This window comes from Mobula hypostoma, chromosome 29, assembly GCF_963921235.1.
Source record: "Mobula hypostoma chromosome 29, sMobHyp1.1, whole genome shotgun sequence".
NCBI lineage: Eukaryota > Metazoa > Chordata > Chondrichthyes > Myliobatiformes > Myliobatidae > Mobula > Mobula hypostoma.
The window spans coordinates 5,027,164-5,054,991 of NC_086125.1; the positions used below are offsets into that span (position 1 = coordinate 5,027,164).

Genomic DNA, 27,828 nt, shown 5'->3' on the forward strand with positions numbered 1-27,828 from the left:
ACTCCTAATGAAATATGGCTGCATCAATATGTTAGGACCAAGTTAGATCCTCAGAGATCTCGACACACAGGAATTTGAAATTGCTCACCCTTTCCACTTGTGATCCCTCTATGAGGGTTGGTTTGTGTTCCCTTGTCTTACCCTTCCTGAAGTCCACAAACTGTTCTTTGGTCTCACTGACACTGAGTGCAAGGCTGTTGCCTAAACAGCATTCAAGTAGCTGATAGATCTTGCTCCTGTACACCTTCTCATTACTATCTGAAATTCTGCCAACAGTAGTTGTCCCATCAGCAAATTTATAGATGTCACTTGAGCTGTGCCTAGCTATACAGTCTTTAATGTAGAGGGAGTCTAGTATATTTGTCTGATAAAAGGAACTACAAGAAAAGACTCAAAAGATTCTGCAGTTTCTGAAAATCTTGAGCAACACACATAAAATGCTAGAGGAACTCAGAGGGTCAGGCAGTACCTTTTTAACCAAAATAAGCTTTATTCATAATAAAAATATTTACAAGAATAAACTATGCGATGCCTTTTCGTTCATAGATTATGCATTTAGTGTTAAATTGCATTTCTTTAAAAAAATCAGTATTATCTCAGGAAGGGAATGAACAGTCAATGCTTGGTGCAAGACCCCTCATCAGGACTGGATAGGCAAAGGGGAAAAACCAGAATAGGAAGGGAGCAGTGATAGGTGAGGCCAGGTGACAGGGAGTGAAATGGAATGACATGATGATTGGCAGAAGGAGCAAAGGGCGAACGGGAGGACCATGGACCTCCCAAAGGGTAGCCACCCAGACTGAGGCAAGCAAATGGGGGGGGGGTATATAAACACGAGCACACCAACAACTGCACACTGAAGCTGCCACTTTGACTGCTGGTAAAATGTCTGCAAGCTAATTGGTAAACTTGGTGGACACCACAACATCAAATCCTTGTCAAAACTTTTCTGCACTCTTTCCAATTTAATGACATTCTTTGTACAGCTGGATGCCCAGAACTGCACACAGTGCAGGTGTAGCCTCACTATCATTCCTCTTTTTATACACTATAAAGTACTTTACTCAATTATTTATACAAATAACCCAGATGTTAAAAATCTGAGAACAGCATGTTCTCTCTTTATTATCTATAAATTAACTCTTAGCCTATATTCAGAAGAATTTAAGTCTTGTCTGAGCAATTCTCCTTTATAATTTAACCCTTTCAGCGCAGCTTCATTTCTGGTGAATCAATAAAGACCTTGCTCATGTTCACTGTGCCAGAGCTATAACTTGAAGACAAATAATTTGCTACCCAGAATTTTATATAAATTATATTTAATATAGATTTAGCATAATGTTAACCCTTTGTATCCCTGATCCCTTCAGATGATGGAAACATTCAATTTCTAACGAGAATGTGTTCACCCTTCTCAAGGAAAAATATTTTCTGGAAATACCTGTTTGGTCAGGCAGCATCTGTGGAGAATGAAACAAAGCAAAGGCCTGGGGTCAAATGTCAAAGGGGGGTTAATGGCCCTTCAGAACCTAAACACGTTTGACTGTATTTCTCTCTCCATAGATGTTGTACGTTCCTGCCATTTTCTGTTTTGCTTGGTCAGATTTCAAACAATCTCAATCCATTTAACGCAAAAGATACAGGAGGAACTCTAGGGCTTGAAGCTTGAGTTCCTCAATGCTCCACATTGCAGCAGCTACAGCTTTTTGTATCTCAGTCCTTCTCCCGGACTTTGTATGTGTTGCATTTTGGTAGAGCGAGGGTTAAAATAACTTGAAACCCCGTATTCATAAGTCCACTTGTAGATTAGACATCCTACCGCAAGAGGCATTGCAAGCACACACCTGGCTGCTCCATGAACAGCACCTCGAACTACGACACCCAGAATGCATTCCGTACAAGACGCATGCGTACTGTTATCACAGTACTATTGGTCCCCCGCGCACCAGGGTCTTGTGTTTGATTGGAGAACCGCTAAAGGGTTGATCCAATGGCTACTAGGGCTGTTCCAGAGGGAAATTTAAGCCGGGCTTGGGCAGTGACTGGGAGACAGTTCGGGGTAAAGATCAGTCTTGTTCTCGCTGGAGCTGGAGGCTTGGGTGGTGTGAGTCAGTGACGGTTACTTTACCGAGTCCCAGTTCTGGTATACCTGCCAACAGGTGCAAAACCATGTTATATGTCAGAGCTCGTCTGAAATGTGGTCTTGTGTCTTCTTAATATACTTTTCTTTCCTGTTTATAATTTGCAAAGGTTCTTTAATTCGTCCTCCAAATTGCTCTGCCATTGAACATATGTTTATTTGCAATGAACCTTCGCTACAATTCCCTAAATTTTCCATCGTTTTATAGAACCACCTAGATCAGTGCAATACATGACGTCACTGCTTAAAATATACGCTTTTACTAAGCTTTTCATCAGCCATTCCAATAGCTCCTTTGTTAGTCTGATTTATTATTTTTTATAAAACTCCTACAAAGTGTCTTGATTTTCTCTTTGTTTAATGGTGTTATGTGAACGGAAGTGTTTGCCTTTGAAGCATGTCAATGGGGGGGGAGGGTATTAATAACCTGGGGACCATTCTACCTCGTTGAATCATGCCCTAGCTTCAAGGTTGTTAGTGGGGAAGTGTATGGTGCCATTAAAGAACATTCTGGGTTCTTAGCATTTTATTTCTCAAATAAGCAGTCCCAACCCTACATTAAAATGGGTCATGTGACTTCCCAGGCCTCAAAAGTACCAGTAGTTTTTATTTCCTCTCATTCAGTTTCTTCCCTGGCTTTTTGTTTGTTCACCCCACTAAAGTAATCTTCTTTCTTTGTCGTCTATGTGCGGGTTGGATTTGCCGGCAGGGAAGATGGATCACTGGAAGACCTTGTCATTTACTGGAGCTGAAACTACCCCAGGTGTGTTTTTTGTCCAGTTCCTATTGTTTTTTAGAAGAATGGCTTGTATTTCTAAATAGCTGTGGGGTTTGCAATCAGTTGTAGATTTGAAGCAGGACATTACCACAGGTAATTCTGCAGATGCTGGGAACCCAGAACAACACACACAAGATGTTTTAGGAGGTCAGGCAGCTTCTACAGAGGGGAATAAGCAGTCAACCTTTTAGAGTGAGACCCTCCATCAGGACTGGGAAGGAATGGAAGCAGATGATGGAAGAAGAAGTTGGGGAGGAGGAGGAGTATAAATGGGCAGGTGAAACTAGGTGAGGGGGAAGTTGGGGGTGAAGTAAGAAGCTGGGAGGTTATAGGTGCAAGAGCTGAAGGAGAATGACTCTAATAGAAGAGGATGTCGAGGGAAAAGGAGGAGGGTTTTCTGAGGGAGGTGATGGGAGGAGAAATCAAAGGAGAGCCAGAATTGTGAATGGGGGAAGGGGGTTAAATGACTGGGAGTTTAATTAATGATGCTGAAGCAGAATCCTATTGTGAGTGGAATTTATTGTAGCTGCTCTATATTACAGAATAATTATAGATCCTTGAGGAGATTATTGTTTTTAGTGAAGTCGGTGGAGAGATTGATGTTGGTGGGGAACCTGAGAACCTTCCTGTTCTTTGATGTAGTGTAATGAGATCTTGTCTTCCACCTCCCAGACATCACACCAAATGGTGGCATCTTCAACCCTGCAGTGCCCTAGGGATTTTGCTGCTCTGGGTTGGGATTAGATTCAGAATCTCACAACAGGGGAACAACCCCTTTGGCTCATTGAGTCCATGCCAATTTCCAATCACACAATTCAGACATCCTACAGTGTATAATAAGCACCCATTTCTGCCCATATTCTACCTCCGACCACACATGATTAGGGGCAATTTATCAGAGCTGGTTAATCTACCCCTCCAAGAAGACCACAACCTTGTCGTAGGGCTTGGGGCTTCCGTGCCTCAATGACCCAGAGAGCTGTGTCGGCTGGAGTCAGGGCTTTGTGCTTTGGCTCTTGGTAGGGTCACCCACGCCAAACAGGTCAAAGGGTAGAGAGGGGCCAGACCCTAAGAGTGGTCCACCAGTCCTCCAGGTTTGAGGGTTCAGTTCAGGACTAACAACCCTGACTGGTAAAACAAAATTGTTATGGAAACAGCAATGAAGAATCCATTTACATCTGAGTGTGACGGTATTCCTGAGTCTCCACCTGGGACTTGTGTGACTGACAGTAGTGAAAAGCAAGAGGAAGTTACTGACAGAATGAAGGAAGCCCCGAACACTGCAGAGATGAAGGACCTTCATTGCTGCCTAATGCCAGAGACGTAACGGGAATTGGAGAGAGAGAACCTTCCAACCCATGTGTCTATGGGATGAGGGAAGAAATTCACATGATTACAGGGAGAACGTACAGATTCCGCACAGACACAAATAGGCATCAGGATTGAAATTCGGTCACTGAAGCTGAGACAAAGTTCAGAGTAAATTTATTATCGAAGTGTGTCCATGTCACAATATACAACCCTGAGGTTCATTTTGTTGTGGACATTCGCAATAGTATCACTGGAAAACTACACGCAAACAACCAGCAGGCTGCAGCTCCACCACTGTGACACAGGGGTTAAAAGGACCAAACAAAAATGTTGCCAGTGACCTCTCCTTTTAATTTTACCTGCCTGCAGATGCAAAGAGTTCTGTGTTCGGGCGTGTTCCTCAGTCTGCTTCACCATTCTCCGCCGGCAGCACCATCACTGTGTGTTATTCCCCGGTGATGTCGCTCCAGAGGATTTATGGCCAAAGTGCTTTCTGTTGTGCTGACAACATAGAGGACTGCCTCTCGTACCTCAGCAAGGTAAGCTGCAATGCATCTGTGTTTGTACTGATGGAGGTGATGTGATTTCTGACATGAGCTGTATCCTGTTAGAGGGTCTCAACACCAAACGTTAACTGTTTATGTCCCTCAGTTGATGCTGCCTGTCCAGCTGAGTCGGTCAACTTCAGTCGCTTGTTTTTTATTGTTTCCATGTTTTTCTTTCCCTGCACATTGAGTGGCTGGTGGTCTTTTTTTTAAAATGGGTTCTATTGTTGGAGTTCTGTAGGTATTCTCTGAAGAAATAACAAGCAGGATAGACAAAGGAGAATTGGTTAATGTTGTGTATTTGATTTTCAGAAGACCTTTGACAAGAGGCTACTTAACAAGGTACAAGCCCAAGGTATTACAGGAAAGATTCTAGCATGGATAAAGCAGTGGCTGATTGGCAGGAGGCAAAGAGTGGGAATAAAGGGAGCCTTTTTTTTTGGCTGGCTGCCAGTGGCTAGTGATATTCCACCGGGGTTTATGTTGGGTCCGATTTGTTTTACGTTATATGTCAATGATTTGGATGATGGAATTGATGGCTTTGTTGCAAAGTTTGCAGACGATATGTAGATAGGTGGAGGGGCAGGTAGTTCTGATGAAGTAGAGGGGCTACAGAAGAACTTAGACAGATTAGGCAAACGGGCAAAGAAATAGCAGATGGAATACAGTGTTGGGAAGTGTATGGTCATGTGATTTGGTACAAGGTCATAACAAGATAGAATGTGAGGTCATGATCCATCTTGTCATACTGGACAATTAATCAGTAGTCTTGTAGCAGAGATGGACGGTGCCTTTGAGCCTGGTGGTACGTCCTTCCAGGCTTTTGTATCTTCTGCCCAGTGGGAGGGGTGGGGGAGAAGAGAAAGCCTGGGGTGGGTAGGGTCTTTGATTATGCTGTCTGCTTTACTGAGAGAGTGAGAAGTTTAGACAGTTCATAGAAGGGAGGCTGGTCACTGTGATGTACCGAGCTGGGTCCACAACTCTGCAGTTTCTTGTAGTCATCAGGTACAGCAGCTTCCTTGCCAAGCCATAAGACAAACATCAATTAATCATAAATTATACATAATTTTTACAGGAAAAATCCAAATAGAGCCAAAAACAAAACCACGTCTATTGAAGTGCAAATGGTCATAGGGTTACCATACTGAGGTGTTGTGTTGTGCAGGGTGTTTTAAAGACCAGGTGGTTGAAGGGAAGTCACTTATCTTGAACCTGGTGGTATGGAACTTCAAAGATCTGCATGATGGTAGCTGTGAGAAGATGCCATGGCCCATATGGTGGGGATCTTTATGATGGGTGTTGCCTTCATGAGGGCAGTGCCGGTGCTGGGGAGGGATGAATGAGCCTGCAATGCAGTGGGCTGAGCTCACTTCTCCCTGCATCTCCTCGCGGTTTTGCACATTCGAATTGCTTAAGAATTCAAATTCTTGGGAACCTTGTCGATTGAATGGAATTAATTGTCCCTTTGAATATTTCAGGAGCTGAGCAACTTGGGACTGCCATCGTTGAACACTGACGATAGTTTTGAGGAGAGTCCTGCTCCAGACTTCAGCCTCGTCGCCCTGATAAACTGTACGCACTACCTGCTGCAGCTCCATTGGCGGGATGTGGCCAGAATTGATGAACTGGAATCGGTTCGGCTTAAGTCCTTCAGTGATCAGGACTGCTTGAGAAAAAGCCAACTCAACCTACAAGTGAGTTTGCAAATGGAACAGGGCCTTGCTGGGGCAATGGCTCTAGAAAATTCCGAGCTTGGGGTGGAGCACAGGAACAACCCTTCAGCCTCGGATGTGCTGAACAAATGAAACACCCAGTTAAACTGTTCCCTTCTCCCTAGACACGGTCCATATCCCTCCATTCTCCGCACATACGTGTACCTTTCAAAATGCCTTGACTGTACTTTACAAGGATGCTGCTGCCTCTGGAGGACCTGAGGAAAGATTGAATAGGTTAGGACTTTATTCCTTAGGACATGGACGATAGTAGGGAGATTTGACAGAGGTATACAAAATTGAGGCCTATAGACAGTCTTTTTCCACTGAGGGTGGGTGAGACTACAACTAGAGGTCGCGGGTTAAGGGTGAAAGGTGAAAAGTTCAGTGGGAACATGAGGGGAGACTTCCGCACTCAGAGGGTCGTGGGAGTGTGGAACGAGCTGCCAGCGCAAGTGGTGCATGCGCGCTCGATTTCAATGTTTGAGAAGTTTGGGTAGGTACATGGATGGTGGGGATATGGAGGTCGGTGCAGGCTGATGGAAGTGGGCAGCTGAAGTGGTTTTGGCATGGACTGGGTGAGCTGAGTGACCTGTTTCTCTGGAGCACTTTTCTATACTTGGCTGTGCCACCATTCCAGGCGCCACCATTCTATTTATTGTAGAATATAACATGCCCCATATATCTCATTTCATCTTGTCCCTTCTCCCCTTAAAGCCTACCCTCTGCCATCAGACATTTCATCTCCGGGGAAAGAGATCCCGGCTGTCTACCCTACCTATGCCTCACATAACTATATAAACTTCTATTGCGGTTCCCCTGGGCCGAGGCCGCTGCAGGGAAAACAGCCCAAGTTTGTCCAGCTGCTCCTGGCAGCACAGCTCTTTAAACCAGGAGGCATCCTGGTAAACCTCTTCTGCACCCCCTCCAAAGCCGGCACGTCTTTCCTGCAGTGGGTGACCAGAAGTGAATGTAGTACTCCAGATGTGGCCTAACCAGAGTTTTATACAGTTGTAATGTTACTTCCTGACTCTTGAACTCGAGGCAAGCAAGTCATGGAAGCCTCTCTGCCTCCTTATCAACCTGTTGCCGAACCCAGAAACTGGTGAGTAAATATCCTGCCTGCCCCTCCCAGCGAGCTGATATGATTGGTGAGACCATTGGATGGGGAAGGTGGGTGAAAGTCAGAAAGTTCTATTTTAACTTCATCAGTCCACAAGACTTGTTTCCAGAATGCATCAGGCTTGTTTAGATGTTCCTTTGAACCTTTTGAATAGAACTTCTTGGCCGCAATGAGCAAAGGTATGTTTGGAGAAAAAAGGGTGCAGAATTTCATGAAAAGAACCCCTCTCCAACTGTTAAGCACGGGGGTGGATCGATCATGCTTTGGGCTTGTGTTGCAGCCAGTGGCACGGGGAACATTTCACTGGTAGAGGGAAGAATAAATTCAATTAAATACCTGCAAATTCTGGAAGCAAAAATCACACTCTAAAAAAGCCAAAGATGAAAAGAGGATGGTTTCTACAACAGGATAATGAACCTAAACACACCTCAAAATCCACAATGGACTACCTCAAGGGGCGCAAGCTGAAGGTTTTGCCATGGCCCTCACAGTCCCCTGACCTAAACATCATTGAGAATCTGTGGATAGACCTCAAAAGAGCAGTGCATGCAAGATGGCCCAAGAATCTCACAGAACTAGAAGCCTTTTGCAAGGAAGAATGGGTGAAAATCCCCCAAACAAGAATTGAAAGACTCTTAGCTGGCTACAAAAAAGCATTTACAAGCTGTGATACTTGCCAAAGAGGGTGTTACTGACCATGCAGGGTGCCCAAACTTTTGCTTTGGGCCCTTTTCCCTTTTTCTTATTTTGAAACTGTAAAAGATGGAAATTTTTAAAAAGTTTTCTTGCTTAAAATATTAAAGAAATGTGTTATCTTTAACTTTGTCTTTTGGAAATCAGGTCATGTTTTACTCGAGAGATGTATATCAAAGGACTTTTCCACCGTACTATATTTGTCAGTGTAGAGCGGAGAGTGAGTTTGTAAATCTGGTGGGAACAAAGTATGTTGGTAATGGTGAGGGTGGAGTGTGGGACAGGGGGCAGAGGAGGAGTGCCAGGTGGTGTTGGTGCAGACACACCCAGCCCTGAGACACCAGGCAATGTCATTTCATTAGAAACAATTGAATTATTGATCATTACAGAATGTCTCTAGTACTTCCCGCTCCCTTCCCCTTTTCCCAACCATGATTCCCCTCTCCCTGACCCCTTCCCACTCCCAGTCCACAATAGAGACCCATATCAGGTTTATCGTCACTCACATAGGTCATGGAATTTGATTTTTTTTTGTCTGGTAGCAGTACAGTGCAATACATAAAATTACTGTGTAAAGGCCTTGGGCACCCTCGCTATATGCAGGTCCCTGCAGTACAGTACTGTAGTTTGAAGGGGGATCAATGGACCAATTAGTGCCCTTGAAAGTTGTTTCCATTAACGTCCTCTCTCCACCCTCCCAACAGGAGCAGATAGAAACACTTGAGAGGGAGCTTGCTGCCGTACAGGCAAAAGAACAACAAGCCCAGAGGAATGTCCATAATCTTAACAACCTGCTGAAGTGCAGTAAGGAAGAGGTAAGAACCTCTGTTGCTAGGGATCTGTTCGGATTGCTCACCATTCTGCTTTCACCACTGTGGAGCTAATGTTTTTACAATCGCGTGTATTGTCACTGACACCTGTCACGAAATCAGTTCTTTTCCAGCAGCAGTGCTGCATTACATAATAAAACTAAGTTACAATAAGAAATCTAAAAAATAATTTTTACAAGAAGAGAGCAACGAATGAGGTAGTGTTCATGGTCTGTTCAGACATCTCATGGTGGAGGTGAAGAAGTGTTGACTGTGTCTCCAGGTTCCTGCACTCCTCCGTGATGGTGGTGGTGCGATCACTCGGGTAGAGTCTGTTCTCTGAAGCCAGGGCTTCCCAAACTTTTTTATGCCATGGAGTTTTGCCGATAACGGAGGGTCTATGGACCACATGTTGGGCACCACTGTCCTCAGGGGTTGACTTTTTTTTTGGAGAATTTAAAGACGGTTGGAAGGAAAAACAGAAAATGCTGAAACCCTGGGGAAGTATCTGTGGAAGGAGAAACTGTGAATGTTTCAGACTGAAACTCTGTCAGTCCTGAAGGATCTTTGACTGGGGAACCTGATGTTAGGGTGGATTCCATTAGTGGAGAGTGTCTTTAACATGGGGAGGCTGATGCACGGGCGGTCACCACATGGTCCTTGACAGATTGGGGACAGGATCCAGAGGCATGGAATTCCATGGAACGTTCAGCTCGAGTGATTGTCCTACCTTCTCGTTGATGGTAGCGATGAGCAGAGGGCGTGTCCGGCTGCTGACGGTCCTTAATGATGGATGCCACTTTCTTGAGGATGTCCTCGATGGTGAGGAGGCTGCTTGAGCCTACAGCCCTCTGCAGCTTTTTCCAGAGCAACACACACAACGCTGGAGGAACTCAACAGGTCAGGCAGCATCTATGGAAAAGAATAAACAGTCAGTGTTTCAGGCCGAGACCCTTCGTGACTGAGAAGGAAGGGGAAAGATGCCAGGTGAGAGGAGGCACTTGTGCACTGGAGTCTTCCTGCTAGAAAGCGATGCAACTAATCGTACTGCTCTCGGGATTTCTGGGAATTTGTTGGGAGGGAGTAAAGAACAGAAGATGCTGGATTCTTTAAGAATGTCTGGGGTGAGGGTGTGCAGTTGCTGTGTGATTTGTGTCGAGCACTTTCTCCCTTGTAGCAATCACGACACAATAATGGCAGCCAGATCCCTGATCTGTTAGCAGAACCGAGCTGTAGATTGTTGGGGGTAGGGGGGCATGTTACAAGAATCACCCCTTGTAGTAATGATCAGAGAGGCACAGAGCGAATCTGTATTTACCCCCAAGTAACTTTTACTGTCTCAACTAAAAAGCGCGTGGGTTTACAAACTGTGTGCACCCCACTGGAATCCCTGACCCTCCATGAACAGTCTATGAAGAGAAAAGGTATTACCTGGGTAAGAAGGCTACTCTGGCCTGGTGTTCCTCGTGGTCCCGATCTCCATGTGTCCATGGGGTCCTCCTCATCCACAATGGCTGGTCTTTGACTGCTGGAGAGTTATTGCCCTTGCATATTCGGAGCTCCTGATTGGTGAACAGGTGGATCTCCATCCTGTTGGCTCAAGGTCACCTGACCTACCTGGGTCACCTTGCTGGTTCTAGTGGAGGGTTACAACCAATGTTATTTTATGTATATTTGTGTCTTTCAACGCTGACTGGTCCAAATCAGTTAAATGAGGCAACCCAGACACTGAGTCTTAACAAGATCACAGATTGCTTCTTTGGTAGGTCTGGCACTTCACATAATACGTAGCTACACATCTGAGAATGGTCTCAGGTTTGGCAGGTCATTCCCTGAAGCTCCTTGTGTCCACATTCAATTGCTGTGATTAGATTATCCAAGAATCAGGACAAAATGAGGGGCTGGATTGGGGAATGATGAGAATTGGTTTGTCTGCTTCCCCTGTCCTTGCCCTTCATTCATCTGAATCCACTGACTGTCGTTCCTTCTGGCAAACAGAGGAACCATATTGTTGATGAGGGTCTACAGATTATGGTGATGTATTCAGCCAGGACACCACTCATCAATTGGACTTGTCCAGGCAATCGGCCAATATGTGAAAATTTAAACACTGTTAAAAGGGGAGAAACAGAAAATCCTGTGACACTCTAAGCTGGGCAGGATCTGCGGAAGGAGAAAGCAGTGAGTGTTTCAGATTGAAGGCCCCTTGTCAATCCTGATAAAAGGACCTTTGGCCAGGAAACCTGATTCCTCGCCTCTAGTGCTGCCAGACTTGTTCGTTCTTGGTCTGTTAGTGTTAAATGTGCCAAGATAGAGTGAACAGATTTCTCTTCCAGTCTGTCCAGACGGATCATCTCCAACACAAGTACACTGAGACAGTGTGAAAGGAAATACTAGAAACCATCTGGAATACAATATTAGTTACAGAGGACATGTTGTACAGACAATGAGGTGAAAGGGTCATTATGAGATGGACTAAGAGTCTTGTTACAGTGGAATAGAAACTGTCCTCAGGCCTGGTGATACCATGTTTTTGAACTTTGTATCTTCTGCTCATAAGAGTGATTATATTCACTACTTTCCCCAGGCAATCGGAAATGTAGACAGAGTCAATGGTTGAGAGGCTAGTTTTTGTAATAGACCATGGCGCATTCACCCCCTCTGCAGTTTCTTGTGGTCTTGGACAGAATAGTTTCTGTACCAAGTGCTTTCTGTGTGTATCTGTTTAAAAGTTGGTGAGGGTCAAAGACATGCTGGATTTCCCTAGCCTGCTGAGGGATTAGTGGGAAGCTCTGCTTTCTTGGTCACGGCATCTGCGTGACTGAACCAGGACAAGATGTAGGTGATGTTTACACCAAAGATGTCAGAGCCTTCTTGAACCTGACCCTGGGGATCTAAGATCCAACCGTTCTTCAACCCTGCTCCGGAATGTGGGGAACCCACTCTGAGAACCTCCTCCCTGTGAACACCCGCGTCCGTGGGTGGTGGAATCTCCGGCAGCAGGGTCAACGCAGATGGAGGTGGGCCGGTTTCTGGGAGATTCAGGGAATTGGGGAATATCTGTGCAATTCATTGTCACAAATGGCCATGGAGACCATGTCATTGGGTGTATTTAAGGCAGAGGTTGATGGGTTCTTAATTACTAAGCGTGTTAAAGGTTATGGGCAGGAGAATGGGGTTGAGAGGGATAGTAACTCACCATGAAGGAATGCTAGAGCAGACCTGATGGGCTGAATGGCCTATTCCTGTTCTTATTTTAATGAATTGCAGCTGTCAACCATCTCTTTAGTCAGCGGGTGGTAAAACTGTGCAATTTGTTGCCACGAGCGGCTGTGGAGGCCAAGTCATTTAAGGCAGAGATAGATAGGTACTTGATCAGCCAGGGCATCAAAGGGTATGGGGAGAAGGCAGGGGAATGGGGATGACAGGAAGAATTGGATCAGCCCATGATTGAATGGCGGAGCAGACTGGATGGGCCGAATGGCCTACCTGTGCTCCTATATCTTGTGGTCTTATCTCCACCTCAGTGCCATTGATACAAACTGGGGTGCATATTGTCTCCCTTCCTTTCCAGTTCTGAAGAGTCTTGGCCCAAAACATCGACTCTTTATTCATTTCCATTGATGCTGCCTGACCTTCTGAGCTCCTCCAGCACTTTGTGTGTGTTTCTGTAATTGGTGCCCAACTCTTTTGTTTTGCTGACACCCACTGAACATTCAGATTCTGTTTTTAAACACATCTGATACGATACACAGTGCCAGTTGTGGTTACAAGAAAGGGAACTGGTATTTAAAGCATTTCCCAATATGAAAACTCCTAAGTCAACAGTATTTGGCAGATGAAAAGTTTTTTAAAAAAATTATACAAAACATTTTTAGAGCAAAACACATCCTGGAGGAACTCAGCAGGTCGGACAGTATCTACAGAGAGTAACAAAGTTCAGGTTTCATGCTGGGATCCATCCTTGGCACTGGAAAGGAAGGGGGAAGAAGCCAGAATAGGGAGGTAGGGTGAGGGGAAGGAGTACAAACTGACAAAATGTTTTTGTTTTGAGTCTGAACATACTTTGTGGGCAGATGTGCAGCTTAAATTGACATTGTGGAGCTGAAGATCCTGTCCCTGCTTTATAGATGTATTGTAAATTCTGAGAAACGTAAATATCGGGGGCAGTCGGAATCTTTCTCCCAGGTAGAAACAACAAATACTAGAAGACAAGCATTTAAGGTGAGAGGGGAAAGTTTAGAGGAATTGTAAAGTAAGTTGTTTTTTTTTTCAAAACTCGGAGCCAGTTGCCAGTGTTGAGGTGGAAGCAGATATGATAGTGACATTTAAGAAGTTGGGCACATGGAATTGGTTCATGTTCCGGCAGAAGAGGGAGGTTTAGTTGAACCCAGCATCGTTTAGCATGGATGTTGTTCACTGACAATTGTCCCTTTATACTCTCCTTTGTTTTTTATTTACTGGTGGAAGGGCAGGGAGCAGAGGGGTTTGGGATTGAGTTCCAGATGGTGATCTCTGCTGCCTCTAATTCAGGTGGCGAAACTGCAGAATGTCATTACGAGCCGGACTGCTCAGCATGTCCATGACCTGAAGAGGAAGGAACAGGAGCTGACCAAACTGAAGGAGAAGATGCATCACCACCTGACAGATAAAAGGGACAAAAGGATGGGTAGGTACCTGGGGATGGGTTGATTCTGCACTGGACCAGCCTTGGTATCCTGGGCCATTCACAGGCACCCTGCTCTGAGCGAATTACGTCGATCATTTTGACCTGCTTTTTTTTTTCTTCAAGCAAAGTGTGAGAGGGGAAATGTGAATTCAGAGCACATTCACGTAGAGGAGGTTAAAGTTTTGCTTCTATGACATCACAAAGATGATGCAATGCTCTGAAAGAATCATCCGACATCTCCACTGGAACACCTTGGTTGTTTCAGGCCACAATCTTGTCACCGTGTAGTTTTTAATCTGAAGTTCATGCTGAGAACTCAGTAAACACACAGTTCACAACCACTGACGTTGAGCAGGGGTTCTCTTTAAGGCTGGTCTGACGTGGTGATGTAATTACGTAAAGTATTTTTACTGCACTTTGCGTTCAGTTTTTCTCAAATAGAAAACCCCTCATCTGTTTTTATTTCGGAAACCCTACTTTGGTAACCGCGGTGCTCTTGGGCAATTCCAGAGCATGAACATGTGGGCCAACACAGTCACTTTGAAACTGTTGGAGGTTTAGGAGCAAAATGCCATTGCTTGATTTATATATGCCGAGGCCCAATTCTCACTGCAAGAACACCACATTCTACAATGTGGTAGCATCACTCTGAAACTCCACGGCTGCCAGAGTGGTGAATCTACTTTAACACTCTCCTGACCCTGGTAGTACCCATCGCTGAAAACTTGCCTTTCACAGACTTTTGCACTATCGGACTCCAGAACATGTCAAACAGTTGCTCTACTTGCCCAGCCTTGGTGATGCCAGGCTATCAGAGCTAATGGACCACATGCTCCCTCTCCTGGGAAATCACCATCCCTGTTTTATTTTTAAAGAACTCTTCATGCGACAAATGCCCGATCAAGTTCACATAGCCCTCACCAATGCACCGTGAAGGGCTATAGGGAGCTTGCTAAAACAGTTGATGGTCTACACTCAGTTGGGCAGTGATCCTTACTCTACCTCAATAAGCCTGGTCAACAAGGCCCCCAACACAAGGATGCCCACGGCTGCCAACCAGACGAAGTCAGGCCTGTGTTTTTTTTTTTAACACACTCACTTTGGTAGGAATGCTAGTAAGTGCCGACTGCCTTGCAGCTTTGACGGAGCCGGAATTTCAGGACATCAGATATCTATGAACAGCTGCCAGGGTCCTCTACAGTTTATTATGGACACTCTTTCAGGGTGGCACTTCCTGTGTGACTCGGGTGCTCAAGTGAGGGTGCCAGCGTCACCTATTGATGAGAAGACAAAAGTGACAAAACCTCACTGGAGGCCACCAACGGCAGCAAGATCCAGACGTAAGGGACATGATGGGTGACGTTCTGCTTCAGTGGGTGACGTTACACATGGGACGTTGTCCTGGCTGCAGTGGCTAGACCTCTTCTCGGTGCAGATTTCCTGTGTGCCCAAGGACTGTTAGCTGATGTTAAGAACTGCCGGCTTGTGGATATCAAGGACTTTGGGTCATTCCCCTGCTCCCCTGGTAAGTTCCCCACAAACCCGTCAAGTGCATGCACCACCACATGTGAGTTTGCATGACTGCTGGGCGAATTCCCAAACCTCACCAAGCCCACATTCTCCACTACAGTCACAAAACATGGGGTCAAACACCATATTCCCACAAATGGGTCACCAGTCCATTGCCGTGTGTGTAGACTGGACCCAGAAAAGCTGCCAACCATGAAGGCTGAGTTTGCCAACATGGAAAAGCTTGGCTTTGTTCTCTGGTTGCATAGCCCCTGGATTTCGCCCCTCCACGTGGTCCCCAAGTCCAATGGTGGTTGCCACTCACGTGCTGATTACCAATTCCTTAACGAGGCCACCATCTCCGATTGTTACCTGGTCTCACACATCTGAAACTTTATGGCACATTTATCCGGAGTTGATCCAAAGTTTATCTAGTTAGGGGCTGCCATCAGGTCCCCTGTGTGCTGGGAGGACATTCTGAAAACAGCTCTGATAACTCTGTTTGGCCTTTTTTAGTTTCTGTGCATGTGTTTGGACTGAAAAATGCAGCACAGACTTTCCAACGGCTGATGGACTCTGTATTAAAAGACTTGGATTTTCTTTATCTTTACCTGGATGCCAAACTTGTCGCCTGTGCATCCAAATTCGAACATTTATCACATCTCTGCACACATTACGAGCACATAAGCCAATATGGGTGATTATTAACCCTGCTAATTGCCAGCTTGGGTTGTCAACCTCCAACTTTCTCAGCCATCGGATCTCCACAGAAGGTATGGAAACCCCTCCTGTCAAAAGTAGCCGCCATCATGGATTTCCCACCACTCTGCAATACTAAAAAGCTACAGAGTGTTTAGACATGGTGAATTTCTATCACTGCTCCAGTCCACGAGTTGCTGAACGTGTTCTCCCCATGTATAGTGTGTTTAAAGGTAATACCACTAATCACATGATTGACTGGTCAGCAGACATGACCAGGGTATTTGATACCAAATGAGCTCTTTCCAATGTGGCCCTACTGGTGTACCCGCTCCCCACCTCGCCTATAGCCATTACTAATGACGCTTCAGACTATACTGTGGGTACTGTGCAAACCAGTTCACCAAGGTATGTGACAGCTGCTCACCACCCTCAGCCAGCGGCTCTGTCCCCCTGAAAGGAAGTATGGCCTATTTGACCTTGAACTTCTGAGTCTCTATCTGGCTGTCCACCATTTTTGTTCTCTTCTGGAGGGTTGACATTTCACAGTATTCATTGACCACAAATCTCTCGTGCATGAGATGGCCGAAACATCAGACCCTTAATCTGCACAGCAGCAATACCACCTGGCCGACACATCAGAGAACACAACTGATATAAACATATCAAGGGGAAATATAATGCCATGGCTGATTTGCCTCTCACGGCTAGCCGTTGAGGCCGTATACATGGGGGATGACTGCGCAGGTGTGGCAGCCGACTGAGTTACTGACACAGAGGTCTGGGCTTACCGAACAGCAGTCACGGGCCAGCAGCTGGCTGACGTTAAGTTTGGGGAAACTGGGGTTTCTCTCCTATGCGATGTCTGAACTGGTCTTCCTCAGCCCATAGTGCCTGCAAACTGGAGAGAAACTGCTTTCAACTCCATGGCCTCTCGCATCTGGGCGGGAAGGCCTCACAGAAACTGGCTGCACTAACGCCTGTTTAGCACGGCCACAGAAAAACGTGCGTGATTGGACTGCATCCTGTATGGAGTGCCAGCGGGCAAAAATTAACCGCCACGTTCAGGCACCATTGGCATCTATTGAGGACCTTGAGTGATGGTTTGACCATGGTAATGTGGACCTTGTTGGTCCTCTTGCCCCCTCCAGCGGTTTCACACACCTCCTTGCCATGGTGGACCGTACCACCGGGTGGCCGGAGGTCGTCCCTAGCATCGGCGATGGTCACAGACAAGGCTCAGGCATTCATCAGCACCCGGGTTGCTCGGTTTTGGACCCTATCTGATCGTTCCCCTGACCGCAGTCCCCAGTTCATACCAGACCTCTGGGCTGCGATGCCCCAGAACCTCAGCGACAGGCCTGCGTATCACCCACAGTCCAATGGCCGATGCGAGCGGTTTCTCCATCCCTTAAAGGCTGCCCTGAGGGCTTCCCTGCGTGCTGGCATGATCCTCTCCTGTGGGTCCTGCTGGGGCTCAGAACAGCTCCAAACGAGGGCCTGCAGTCAGCCGTGGCTGAGTTGGTATACGGGCAGCCATTACGAGCGCCAGGTGATTTTATTCCTGACTTGGTCAGCCTCTGAACAGCATTCCACTGTCCTCAGTAAATTCAATTCCTTTTCACTTATTCATACCTCCCATCATGGCATACAGAACCTTTGGGTTCCTGGTGATCTCTATTGCACGTTGTTTGTTTTCACTTGCCACGATGCACACCAACAGCCCCTTGGCCTTGAGCCCCTCACGATGGGCCGACCTGCATGTTGGAATGAAGAGAAAGGACCTTCCTCGGAGACGGGGTTGGGGGGGGTGGGGTAGACCTGAATATATTTCGATAGGTCACCTTGAACCGGCCCACCGAGATTTGGGGGATTGCGCCGCCAAGCTCCTGTCATCACGACGTGACCGTGAGTGTGTCAACACACCCCGGATAACCCAGAGTCACCTGCTGTCCCTCCAGCCGTGGGACACAGGACCTGAACTAGGCAGCTTGTTCAAGCTCCCGGCAGGTTCCCAATGCCAGTTTTTGTGAATTCCCAGGGTGGGAGGCGCATGTGCAGGGTAATATAATTGGTGGAAACGTACATAATTCACAACCACTGACATTGAGTTGGGATTCTCTTTAAGAGGCTGGTCTGACGTGATGATGTAAGTTCATTTAACGCACTTTGAGTTCAGGTTTTGGAGTACAATAATGAGTTGTTATAGTTTTTCTTAAATATTAAACGCCTCTGCTGTTTTATTTGCAAAAAAACCTATATTTTCATGTTCTTTATCTATTGCTTATTTATTGTTGTTATTTGTTTGTTTTTCTTTTGTACATTGGTTGTTGTCCGTCCTGTTGGGTGTGGTCTTTCGTTGATCCTATTTCTTGTACTCACCGTGAACGCCCACAGGAAATGAATCCCAGGGTTGTATATGGTTACTTCGGTAATGAATTCACTTTGAGATAAAAGTGTAATCATCTTAACAGTGAGAGTTTGAAAGTAACCCAGCAACATTGCTGAGAGGAAGTGACGTGGTTTTGAAATGTAAATTCCCTAAAACATTAAAGCTTAATGGTCAAGTCACATCTGCACCACGACGTCCACGGTCAAGGGCATCCTTTGAGTTATCTAACCCTCAAAGACCCCCTGCATCCAGGCCATGCTCTCTTCTCACAGCTGCCATTGTGAAGGAGGTACAGGAGCTTTGTCTCTCATCACCAGGAACAGTTATTACCCTACAACCATCAGGCTCCTGAACCAGTGTGGATAACTTCACTCACCCCAACACTGAACTGATTCCACAACCTACAGACTCACTTTCAAAGAACTCTAACTTGTGTTCTCAGTATTATTTATTTATTTATTATTTGTGTTTGTTTTTAATTTGTGCTATATTCTATGGTGTTTGTTTTCTAGCTGTCTGCAAGAAGGTGAATCTCAGGGTTGTATACGTTGTTCTTTGAACTTTTTGATGCGAATGATGCAGTTCATTTTGATGTTTCAATATACATATGACAGCTAATTTTTAAATCTTTAAGCTATAGATATCCTGAATCAGATTGGGCGATCTGATGGGAGACGCTCGTTGTGGAGGACGGGGAAGACTGAATCAAGGTGGGAAGTCTGTCTGGCATTGTGTTGTCCTGTTAATCCATCTAGTATAACTGTCGAGGTTACCGGCTGAACCGCTTGTGTTCTACACTCCGCACAACATCCTTAGCACATCACAGGAACCAATCTCCCCTCTGTGGACTCTGCCTCAGCAAAGATTCAGGGTTGTTTAATCTCTTTTTTTGTACACAAATGTAAAAGAATGAAATAATTGTTACTCTGGATCCAATGCAGCCCAAAAAACTAGGAAAGATAAACAATAGTTTACTTGCAAACATTTTGTCAGCTTACGAGGAGACATCGTCTGTGTGCTGTTAACTGGCTTGTCCTCAGAATGCTTGGCCTTTATATACTTATTAATCAGCTGATTGGTCATCATTTGTGATGCAAGGAGGAAACCTCGCTGCTGATTGGTTAAGTGGTGAACTTTGTGCATTGGGCAAAATTCCAGACCACACATTGATCCTATTTAGGAGCCAAAGTCTACATGTTTGTTTACAGAATTGTCTTGGAAAAATCATGCTTCTAGGAATTCTCTTGCATACCGCGTCAAAATTTTCACTGATGCCCAGTCAAATTTGTGCCCTCTCTGTCTTCATGGGTAGAGTTTAGAGAGAGTTGGTCATGCCACTTTACAGCCAGTTGATGTTCATGGATAGTTTTCTCCCAGGTTGGCCGATGTAATGTTTCCATTGGATTTTGTAGACCACATTGGTCTTGTCCAGTACCTTGGTTTGTTCCTTTGGCCTCCAAAATGCTCTCCTCAACATTGCTGTTGGCTCGTGCGTGACTAGAATTCTGTTCTTGGAGCAGTCGGACCATCATTTCTGAGATAGCTCCTGGGGTTTTCACGAACAATAGTCTCTAGACCTGGCATTTCCACACTTGTCCAATCATGTGGCAGCAACTCAATGCGTGAAAGCATGCAGACATGGTCAAGAGGTCCAGTTCTTCAGACAAAACATCAGAATGGGGAAGAAGTGTGATCTAAATGTCACAACAGTTTCTAGAGTTTAGAGAACAGCACAAAAAATAAACAAAAACATCCGGTGAGCAGTTCTGTGGATGAAAACACTTTGTTAATGAGAGAGGTCAGAGGAGAATGGCCAGACTGGTTCAAGCTGACAGGAAGGTGACAGTAACTCAAATAGCCTTGCGTTACAGCAGTGGTGTGTGGAAGAGCATCTCAAAATGCACAACACGTCAAACCTTGAAGTGGACGGGCTACAGCAACAGAAAACCACACTGGGTTGACAAACTCGGGGGGGAAAAAAATCAGTAGATGGTGGAAATACGAAGTAACACACACAAAATGCAGGAGTAACTCGGCAGGCCAGGCAGCATCCATGGAAAAGGGTAAACAGTTGCCGTTTCCAGCTGAGACCCTTCATCAGGTCTTGGCCCAAAACCTTGACTGTTTACTTTTTTGTATAGACGCTGCCTGACCTGCTGAGTTCCTCCAGCATTGTGTCTGTGTCTCCGCACACGGCTGCACTGCTATGGCCACATTATTAGATACTTCACTCACCACAACACTAAACTTGTTCAGCAGCCTGCAGACATGCTTTTGAGACCGACTTATTACAACTCATTCTCATTACTTGCACAATTTGTTTTTTGCACATTAGTTGTTGGTCTTTGTTCTGTATAGGTTGTCTTAAATTCTATTGTATTTCCTGTAAATTGCCTGTAAGAAAATGAACTTCAAGGTAAGTACCTAGATGATAAATAACTTGATTTTCAAATTGATGTTTATTGGAACTTTGATTTCGCTAATATCCATCAATTCCTCTTCCTGCCTCCTTTCTCATTCCCTCCCTTCCACCACCTTATTCTGGCTTCTGGTCCCCTCCCCTTTTCCAGTCCTGATGAAGGATCTTGACCAGAAACGCTGACTGTTCATTCCCCTCCGTAGATGCTGTCTGACTTGCTGAGTTCCTCCAGCATTTGGGTTTGCTCAGGATTCCCAGCATGTGCAGAATGTCTTGTGCTCATTGTAGAGTTGGGCTAAAGAGCTGGTTTCTGTACCGACAGCTCGGACAGCCCTGTCCTGTACACCCCATCTCGGCTACTCTGCCACAAATGTACAACTAGTAAATTTGTGGTCGAAAGGGCAGATGAATTTATTTCTCCGATGCTGACTGATACAAACTTAACCCCACTTTAACGCTGAGTCCCTTTCGCGAAGAATGGTGAGAGTTAATCCTGTTTTACTGTGGAGCTTGCTGCAGCAGCAGTGAGGTTGATACCAGCTCCTGTGTCCTGTTTGGATGCAGGAGAGGCAAGAGGGACTGTGTGCTTTGAGAACGGGGAATGGCACGGTAAGCACGACGGTTCATGCAATTACCTTCCAGTGCCGGCTTTCACAGATCGGGGTTCGATTCCCATCACTGCCTCCAAGGAGTTTGTAACTTTTCCCTGTGATTGTGTGGGTTTCCATTGGGTGCTCCCGTTTCCTCTTGCTTTCCAAAGAGACGTACAGTTCATGTGAGAAAGTTGTGGGCGTGCTACATTGGCCTGGAAGCACGGTGACACTTGTGGGCTGTCCCCAATCCTCCCTGATTTCATTTGTTGCAGATGATGCATTTTTGATGTGTAGGGGTGGAACAGTAGCATAGTGGTTAGCACAACGCTTTACAGTACCAGCAACTGGAGTTCAATTCCCACTGCTGCCTGTAAGGAGTCTGTACGTTCTCCCCGTGATCGCATGGGTTTCCTCCCATATTCCAAAGACATACCAGTTAGTAGGTTAATTGGTCATCGTAAATTGTTCCATTATTAGGTTAGAATCAGGGGATTGCTGGGTGATGTGGCTCGAAGTGCCAATTCCGCACTGCATCTGAATAAATAAAGCTTATCTTTCCTTGTTTTTTCTTTCTCTACTTTTTTTGTTCTCTCCTCTGCCGCAGGAGGGAAGGAGAGATGTACAAGGTTCTTGCCAGTAACTACGAGGCACAACTCAAGCAGCTGGCACTGGACAATGCAGAGCTAAAAAAGGCTTTGAGCCACATGAAGAAAGAGATGAGTGATCTTCTGAGATCCCAGGAGAAGCTCTGCAGACCCAGTTCCCTTCAGTCCCTGCTGGTGAGTGTGAGCCCTGTGATGAGGCCAGCCTGAAATCAATGATCAATGCTAATTAAAAACACAAACATGAGGAAATCTGCAGACGCTGGAATTTCAAGCAACACACATCAAAGTTGCTGGTGAACGCAGCAGGCCAGCCAGCATCTCTAGGAAGAGGTACAGTTGACGTTTCGGGCCGAGACCCTTCGTCAGGACTAACTGAAGGAAGAGCTAGTAAGAGATTTGAGAGGGGGAAGGGGAGATCCAAAATGATAGGAGAAGACAGGAGGGGGAGGGATGGAGCCAAGAGCTGGACAGGTGATTGGCAAAAGGGATATGAGAGGATCACGGGACAGGAGGCGTGAGTGGGTAACCTCCAGCCTGATGGCGTGAACACTGACTTCTCGGACTTCCGCTGGTGCCCCACCTCCCCCTCGTATGCCATCCGTTATTTATTTATATACACACATTCTTTTTCTCCCTCTCCTTTTTCTCCCTCTGTCCCTCCCGCTATGCCCCTTGCCCATCCTCTGGGCTTCCCCCCCCTCCCCCTTTTCCTTCTCCCTGGGCCTCCTGTCCCATGATCCTCTCATATCCCTTTTGCCAATCACCTGTCCAGCTCTTGGCTCCATCCCTCCCCCTCCTGTCTTCTCCTATCATTTTGGATCTCCCCCTCCCCCTCCAACTTTCAAATCCCTTACTCACTCTTCCTTCAGTTAGTCCTGACGAAGGGTCTCAGCCCGAAACGTCGACTGTACCTCTTCCTACAGATGCTGCCTGGCCTGCTGCGTTCACCAGCAACTTTGATGCATGCTGCTGATCAATGCTATTGTTCAATGAAGTGATTCTTCAGGAATCCTGCTCTGTGCATGGTTGTCACTTAAAAGCTGGTGGTGACCTAGACTATTAATCCCACTGAAGGTCCCATTTTTGAGGAACACTAACCTAATTAGGCTGCCTAATTAGGCTTGTTCTGTTCCCTGTGCCCTTGTCTCATGCTTGTTGAAAGTCAAAGCACGTTTATTATCCAAGTCCGTATATGTCACCGGGTACTAACTTGAGATCCATTTTCTTGTGGGCATTTACAGGAAAATAAGTACAAAGTTTATACCTAAACAACGACAGACAAACAACTAATATGCAAAAGTTAGATTATGTAAAATAAAAGAAAAATTGAAGATAAGTTGTAGCGTCCTTGAAAGCGAGTCTGTAGATTGTGGAACCAGTTCAGAGTTGAGGTGAGTGAAGTTGTCCACGCTGGTTCAGGAGCCCTAATGGCTATCGGGGTAATATCTGTTTCTGAACCTGGTGGTGTGAGATCTAAAGCTTCTGTCCCTCCTGCCCAATGTGAAGGTAGTGAGAGGACTGTATAGCCTGGGTGGTGGGGATCCTTGATGGATACCGGTTTCTCGTGGGGAGGGTTTGGTCTGTGACGGACTGGCTGTATCCCCCACTTTCTGTAGGCTTCTCTCTGGCTGGACATTGCTGCTTCCACACCAGGCTGTGATGCAGTCAGTCAGGATGCTCTCCACTGTGCATTTATAAAAGTTCATCGAAGTTTTAAATGACATGCTAATCTATGCAAACTTCTAAGAATGTAGAGGTGCTGTCATGCCTTTACGGTTTAGTTCCTGATGTTTGCGGTTTAAAGGAGTTGGGAGCTTGCTGTTCTGGTTAACAATGGATGGTGCAATCTTGGTCATATTACGATCAAGGAACGTATTTGTAGCCCGGATATTGAACTTTTTGCTGTTGGACACCGTCCAGATTCCACCGAGATCCAACACTGGGCATTCCTGCCTGTGGCCATGGAACTTTGCAGCTCCTTGCGTGGAGGGTCAGACACCCTGAGCCAATAGGCTGGTCCTGAACTTATTTCCATCTGGCATAGTTTGCATATTGTTTGATTGTTTGTGGTTTTTGTATTGCTATATTTATACTCTATTCTTGGTTGGTGCAGCTGTAACGAAACCCAGTTTCCCTCGGGATCAATAAAGTATGTCTGTCTGTCTGTCTATCTATCTATAGTTACCGTTCTATAAGTTTGCTAAGTATGCCAGCAGAAAAGGAACTTCAGGGTTGTACGTGCTGACATGTATGTACCCAGATAAATTTTACTTTGAACTTTGTGATGTCACTGGCATGCTTGTCCCAGGGCAGATCCCCTGATAATATAACACCAAAACATTCAAAGTTACTGACTGTCTCTACCTCCGATCTCCTAATGAGGCTGGTCCTGTGAACAGTGGTGGCATAATGAGTCCCTTGAGCTAGTTCAGCAGTGAATTGAGCTGTGACCCTACTCCACAGCCCCTTCCCTTGACCCGATGTCACTGATCGAAACTCAAAGTAAGCGTTGGTCTGGCCCCCAGTTGCAGATGGGCGCCAAATCTCCACGCTCTGTGAGGAAGCTGAGAAGGAGTGGTCCGTTTGGCCCTCTTGAATCAATAGGATCATTTCTGATCTTCTACCTGCAACTCCACCTGAGAGCGCTATCCTTTTTTCACTTGATTCCCTTCACGTCTGCAACACGTCTCGTTTTGAACAAGCTTAAAGACTGAGCTTCTCCACTAAAGACCCGCCAGAAATCCCTTCTCAGCTTATTCTGAGCGTATGGACCACCCCCCCTCCCCCAGTCTTAGACTTAGTGGAAAGAGGGTGGGGGATGAAATCTCTAATGCAACAAGCCTTTGAGTCCTGCAAGCACGGACACAATTTCCCCTTTTAAGACAAAGCTGGCTCTGCACAACAGGCCACTAAAATCTGACCCAGTTGCAGCGAGACGGCCCTCTGTGCTGTAGTTGCATTAAATGTCAAATTAAAGTTCAAAGCAGATCTATTACCAAAGTACATATGTCACCATATACAACAGAGGTTCATTTTCTTGCAGGCATTCACAGTAAATACAAAAAAACTCAAGATCAATTAAAACTGTACACAGACAGACAACCATGTGCAAAAGCAACAAATAATGCAAATATAAAAATAGAAAGACAAAATAGTAATAAATATTGTGAGCAACACACATAAAAAAAAATGCTGGTGAACGCAGCAGGCCAGGCAGCATCTATAGGAAGAGGTACAGTCGACGTTTCGGGTCGAGACCCTTCGTCAGGACTAACTGAAAGAGATGGTAAGAGATTTGAAAGTATTGTGAGCATGAGTTGTAACGCCCTTGAAAGTGAGTCCATAGTTCAGTGTTGAGGTGAGTGAAGTTGTCCCACGTTGGTTCAGGAGCTGATGGTTGAGGGGTAATAGCTGTTCCTGAACTTGGGGCTCCTGTCCTGCTTTTTAAACCATCCTGACCATTGCTGGAAGTAAAATGTGTGACAAACTTTTAAAGTGCTGCTTTTCTGGAACAGGAGGAAGACGTGGGCCTCAATGAAACGCAGGATGTGGACCGGAAACATTTCACTGATGGCCTTCTGAAGCAGTGGAACTTGTTAAAGGATCACTTGGAAACACGAGGAATAGCTGGTAATGAGATTGGGGGCATTATTTCATTAAGGTAACTTGACTGGAAGTTAACAGATGGTCAAGCAATTAGTTTCTCTGGGCAAAGATCAGAAACAAGGCAATATAATCGTACTGTTGGGAAAGCCTGTATCATCCATGTTGATGGTTTTGCCCAGCAAGCTGCCCACGTCTGCCACCTCTCCTATCCACGTACTTGCCCAGGTGGCTTCTCTTGCCAAAGCAGCCACCTCAACCACCATCTTTGGCAGCTCATTCCAAATACCTTAACACCACAAGATATAGGAGCATCTTGGCTGATCCATTTCCCTCTCAGCCTCAGTCTCCGCCCATTTCCCTATATACCCCCGCCCCCCCCCGTACCCTGACTGATGCACACCAAACTTGTCTGAACGCACTGCCCCAATGTTCCTTTTAAATTTCTCTCCTCTGGTCTTAAATCCATGGCCTTATAATTTTTAGCATCCCCCTCCCTGGGGTCAAAACAAACCGCTTTCGCCCTCTATGCCCTTCATAATGTTTTAAACCTCTATCGATCACTCCTTGATCTCCTGCAGTCCAGAGTTTAATTCTAGTTGATAACATGCTATTTCACTCAATGGGGATCTGGGTCTTGTGGCCTGAAAGGGAGAGACCTTCACCATGTCTTCATGTAACTAATGAGCTGTAACTGTGCAGAGCTGAGAGCTGGGAACTGGGGTCACCCTCGTCCATCTCTGGTGGCTTATAGCAGTATGATTCCATGGAATGTGAGATTGAGTTCTCATACCCTGATCTACAGGGCATTTTCAGTATTCTCCTGTTGTCTTAGGACCAGCTTCTTCCTCTCCATTGGGTTTCTGAGCACTATCTCACTAATTCAATTTTGCATTATTTATATTGTAACTTGCAGATGCACTGTACTGCTTCCACAAAGCAACAAATTTCACAAGTGCAGCATGTCGGTGATTAAACCTGATTATGTTGAATGGTGCAGCAGACCTGAAGAACCATTTCAGAATCGGGTTCATTGTCACTGGCGTGTGCATTGTAACCTGTTACCTTTTATTTACTGATGGAGATACAGCACGGAATAGGCCCTTCTGCCCCTTCGAGCCACTCCTCCCAGCCACTCCTGATTTAATCTGAGCCTAATCACGGGACAATTGACAATGACCAATTAACCTACCGACCGGTACGGCTTTGGACTGTGGGAGGAAGCCAGAGAAGCTGGCGGAAAACCACGCGATCACGGAGAACGTACGAAGTCTTTACAGGCAAGGGTGGGAATTGAACCGGGGTTGCCTGTTCAGTAAAGAACCATGCTAACCCACTGCGTTACCATGCAGATTTGTGGTAGCAGTACAGTGCAAGACATTTATTTTAAAAATAAGTTACAAAATAAATGGTACAAAAGATGAATAATAAGGTAGAGTCCATGGAGCGTTTAGAGATCTGATGGTGGAGGGGAAGAACATTGACTGAGTGTCTTCAGGTTCCTGTACCTCCTCACCAAAGATAGTAACACAAAGAGGTCATGTCCCAGATGGAGAACTTTTTTAAAAAAAAGTCATTAAGAAGGTAAAGATGGAATATGAAAGTAAGCTAGCCAATAATATTACAGAGGACACTAAAAGTTTCTTCAGATACATAATGTGTAAAAGAGAGGTGAGAGTGGATATCAGACTGCTGGAAAACTATGTTGGAGAGGTAGTAACGGGGGGCAAGGAAACTGACTAAGTATTTTGCATTGGTATTCACTGTGGAAGACACTAACAATACGGTGGAAGTTCCAGGTGTTGGGGGTCGTGAAGTGTGTGAAGTTGCCAATACTGGAGAGAAGGTTCTTGGGAAACTGAAAGGTCTGAAGGTAGATGAGACACTTTGACCATGTGGTGTACACCCCAGGGTTCTGAAAGAAGTGGTTGAAGAGATTGTGGAAACATTGGTCTTTCAAGAATCATAGTTTCTGGATTGGTTCCAGAAGACTGGAAAATCGCAAATGTCACTCCACTCTTCAAGAAGGGAGAGAGGCAGAAGAAAGGAAATTATAGGCCAGTTGATCTGATCTCAGTGGTTGGGAAGATGTTGGAGTCGATTATCGAGGATGAGGTTTCAGTGCACTTGGAAGCACATGATAAAATAGGCAATAGTCAGCGTGGTTTCCTCAAGGGAAAATCTCACCTGACAGATCGGTTGGAATTTTTTGAATTACAAGCAGGACA

The 27,828-nt window shown here is 45.7% G+C and overlaps 1 protein-coding gene across 1 annotated transcript in view; it reads left to right on the forward strand.

Annotated features, from left to right (window-relative positions):
* The first annotated feature begins 2,772 nt into the window (after window positions 1-2,772).
* LOC134339384 (afadin- and alpha-actinin-binding protein B-like) overlaps window positions 2,773-27,828 on the forward strand; it is a 33,255-nt gene continuing 8,199 nt past the window's right edge. Inside the window, exons 1-8 of the mRNA XM_063035840.1 lie at window positions 2,773-2,903; window positions 4,599-4,768; window positions 6,253-6,468; window positions 9,007-9,117; window positions 13,645-13,780; window positions 19,015-19,090; window positions 21,997-22,171; window positions 25,513-25,627. Coding sequence (XP_062891910.1) covers window positions 2,825-2,903; window positions 4,599-4,768; window positions 6,253-6,468; window positions 9,007-9,117; window positions 13,645-13,780; window positions 19,015-19,090; window positions 21,997-22,171; window positions 25,513-25,627 — 1,078 coding nt within the window. The 5' untranslated portion in view covers window positions 2,773-2,824. The remainder of the gene's footprint in view (window positions 2,904-4,598; window positions 4,769-6,252; window positions 6,469-9,006; window positions 9,118-13,644; window positions 13,781-19,014; window positions 19,091-21,996; window positions 22,172-25,512; window positions 25,628-27,828) is intronic.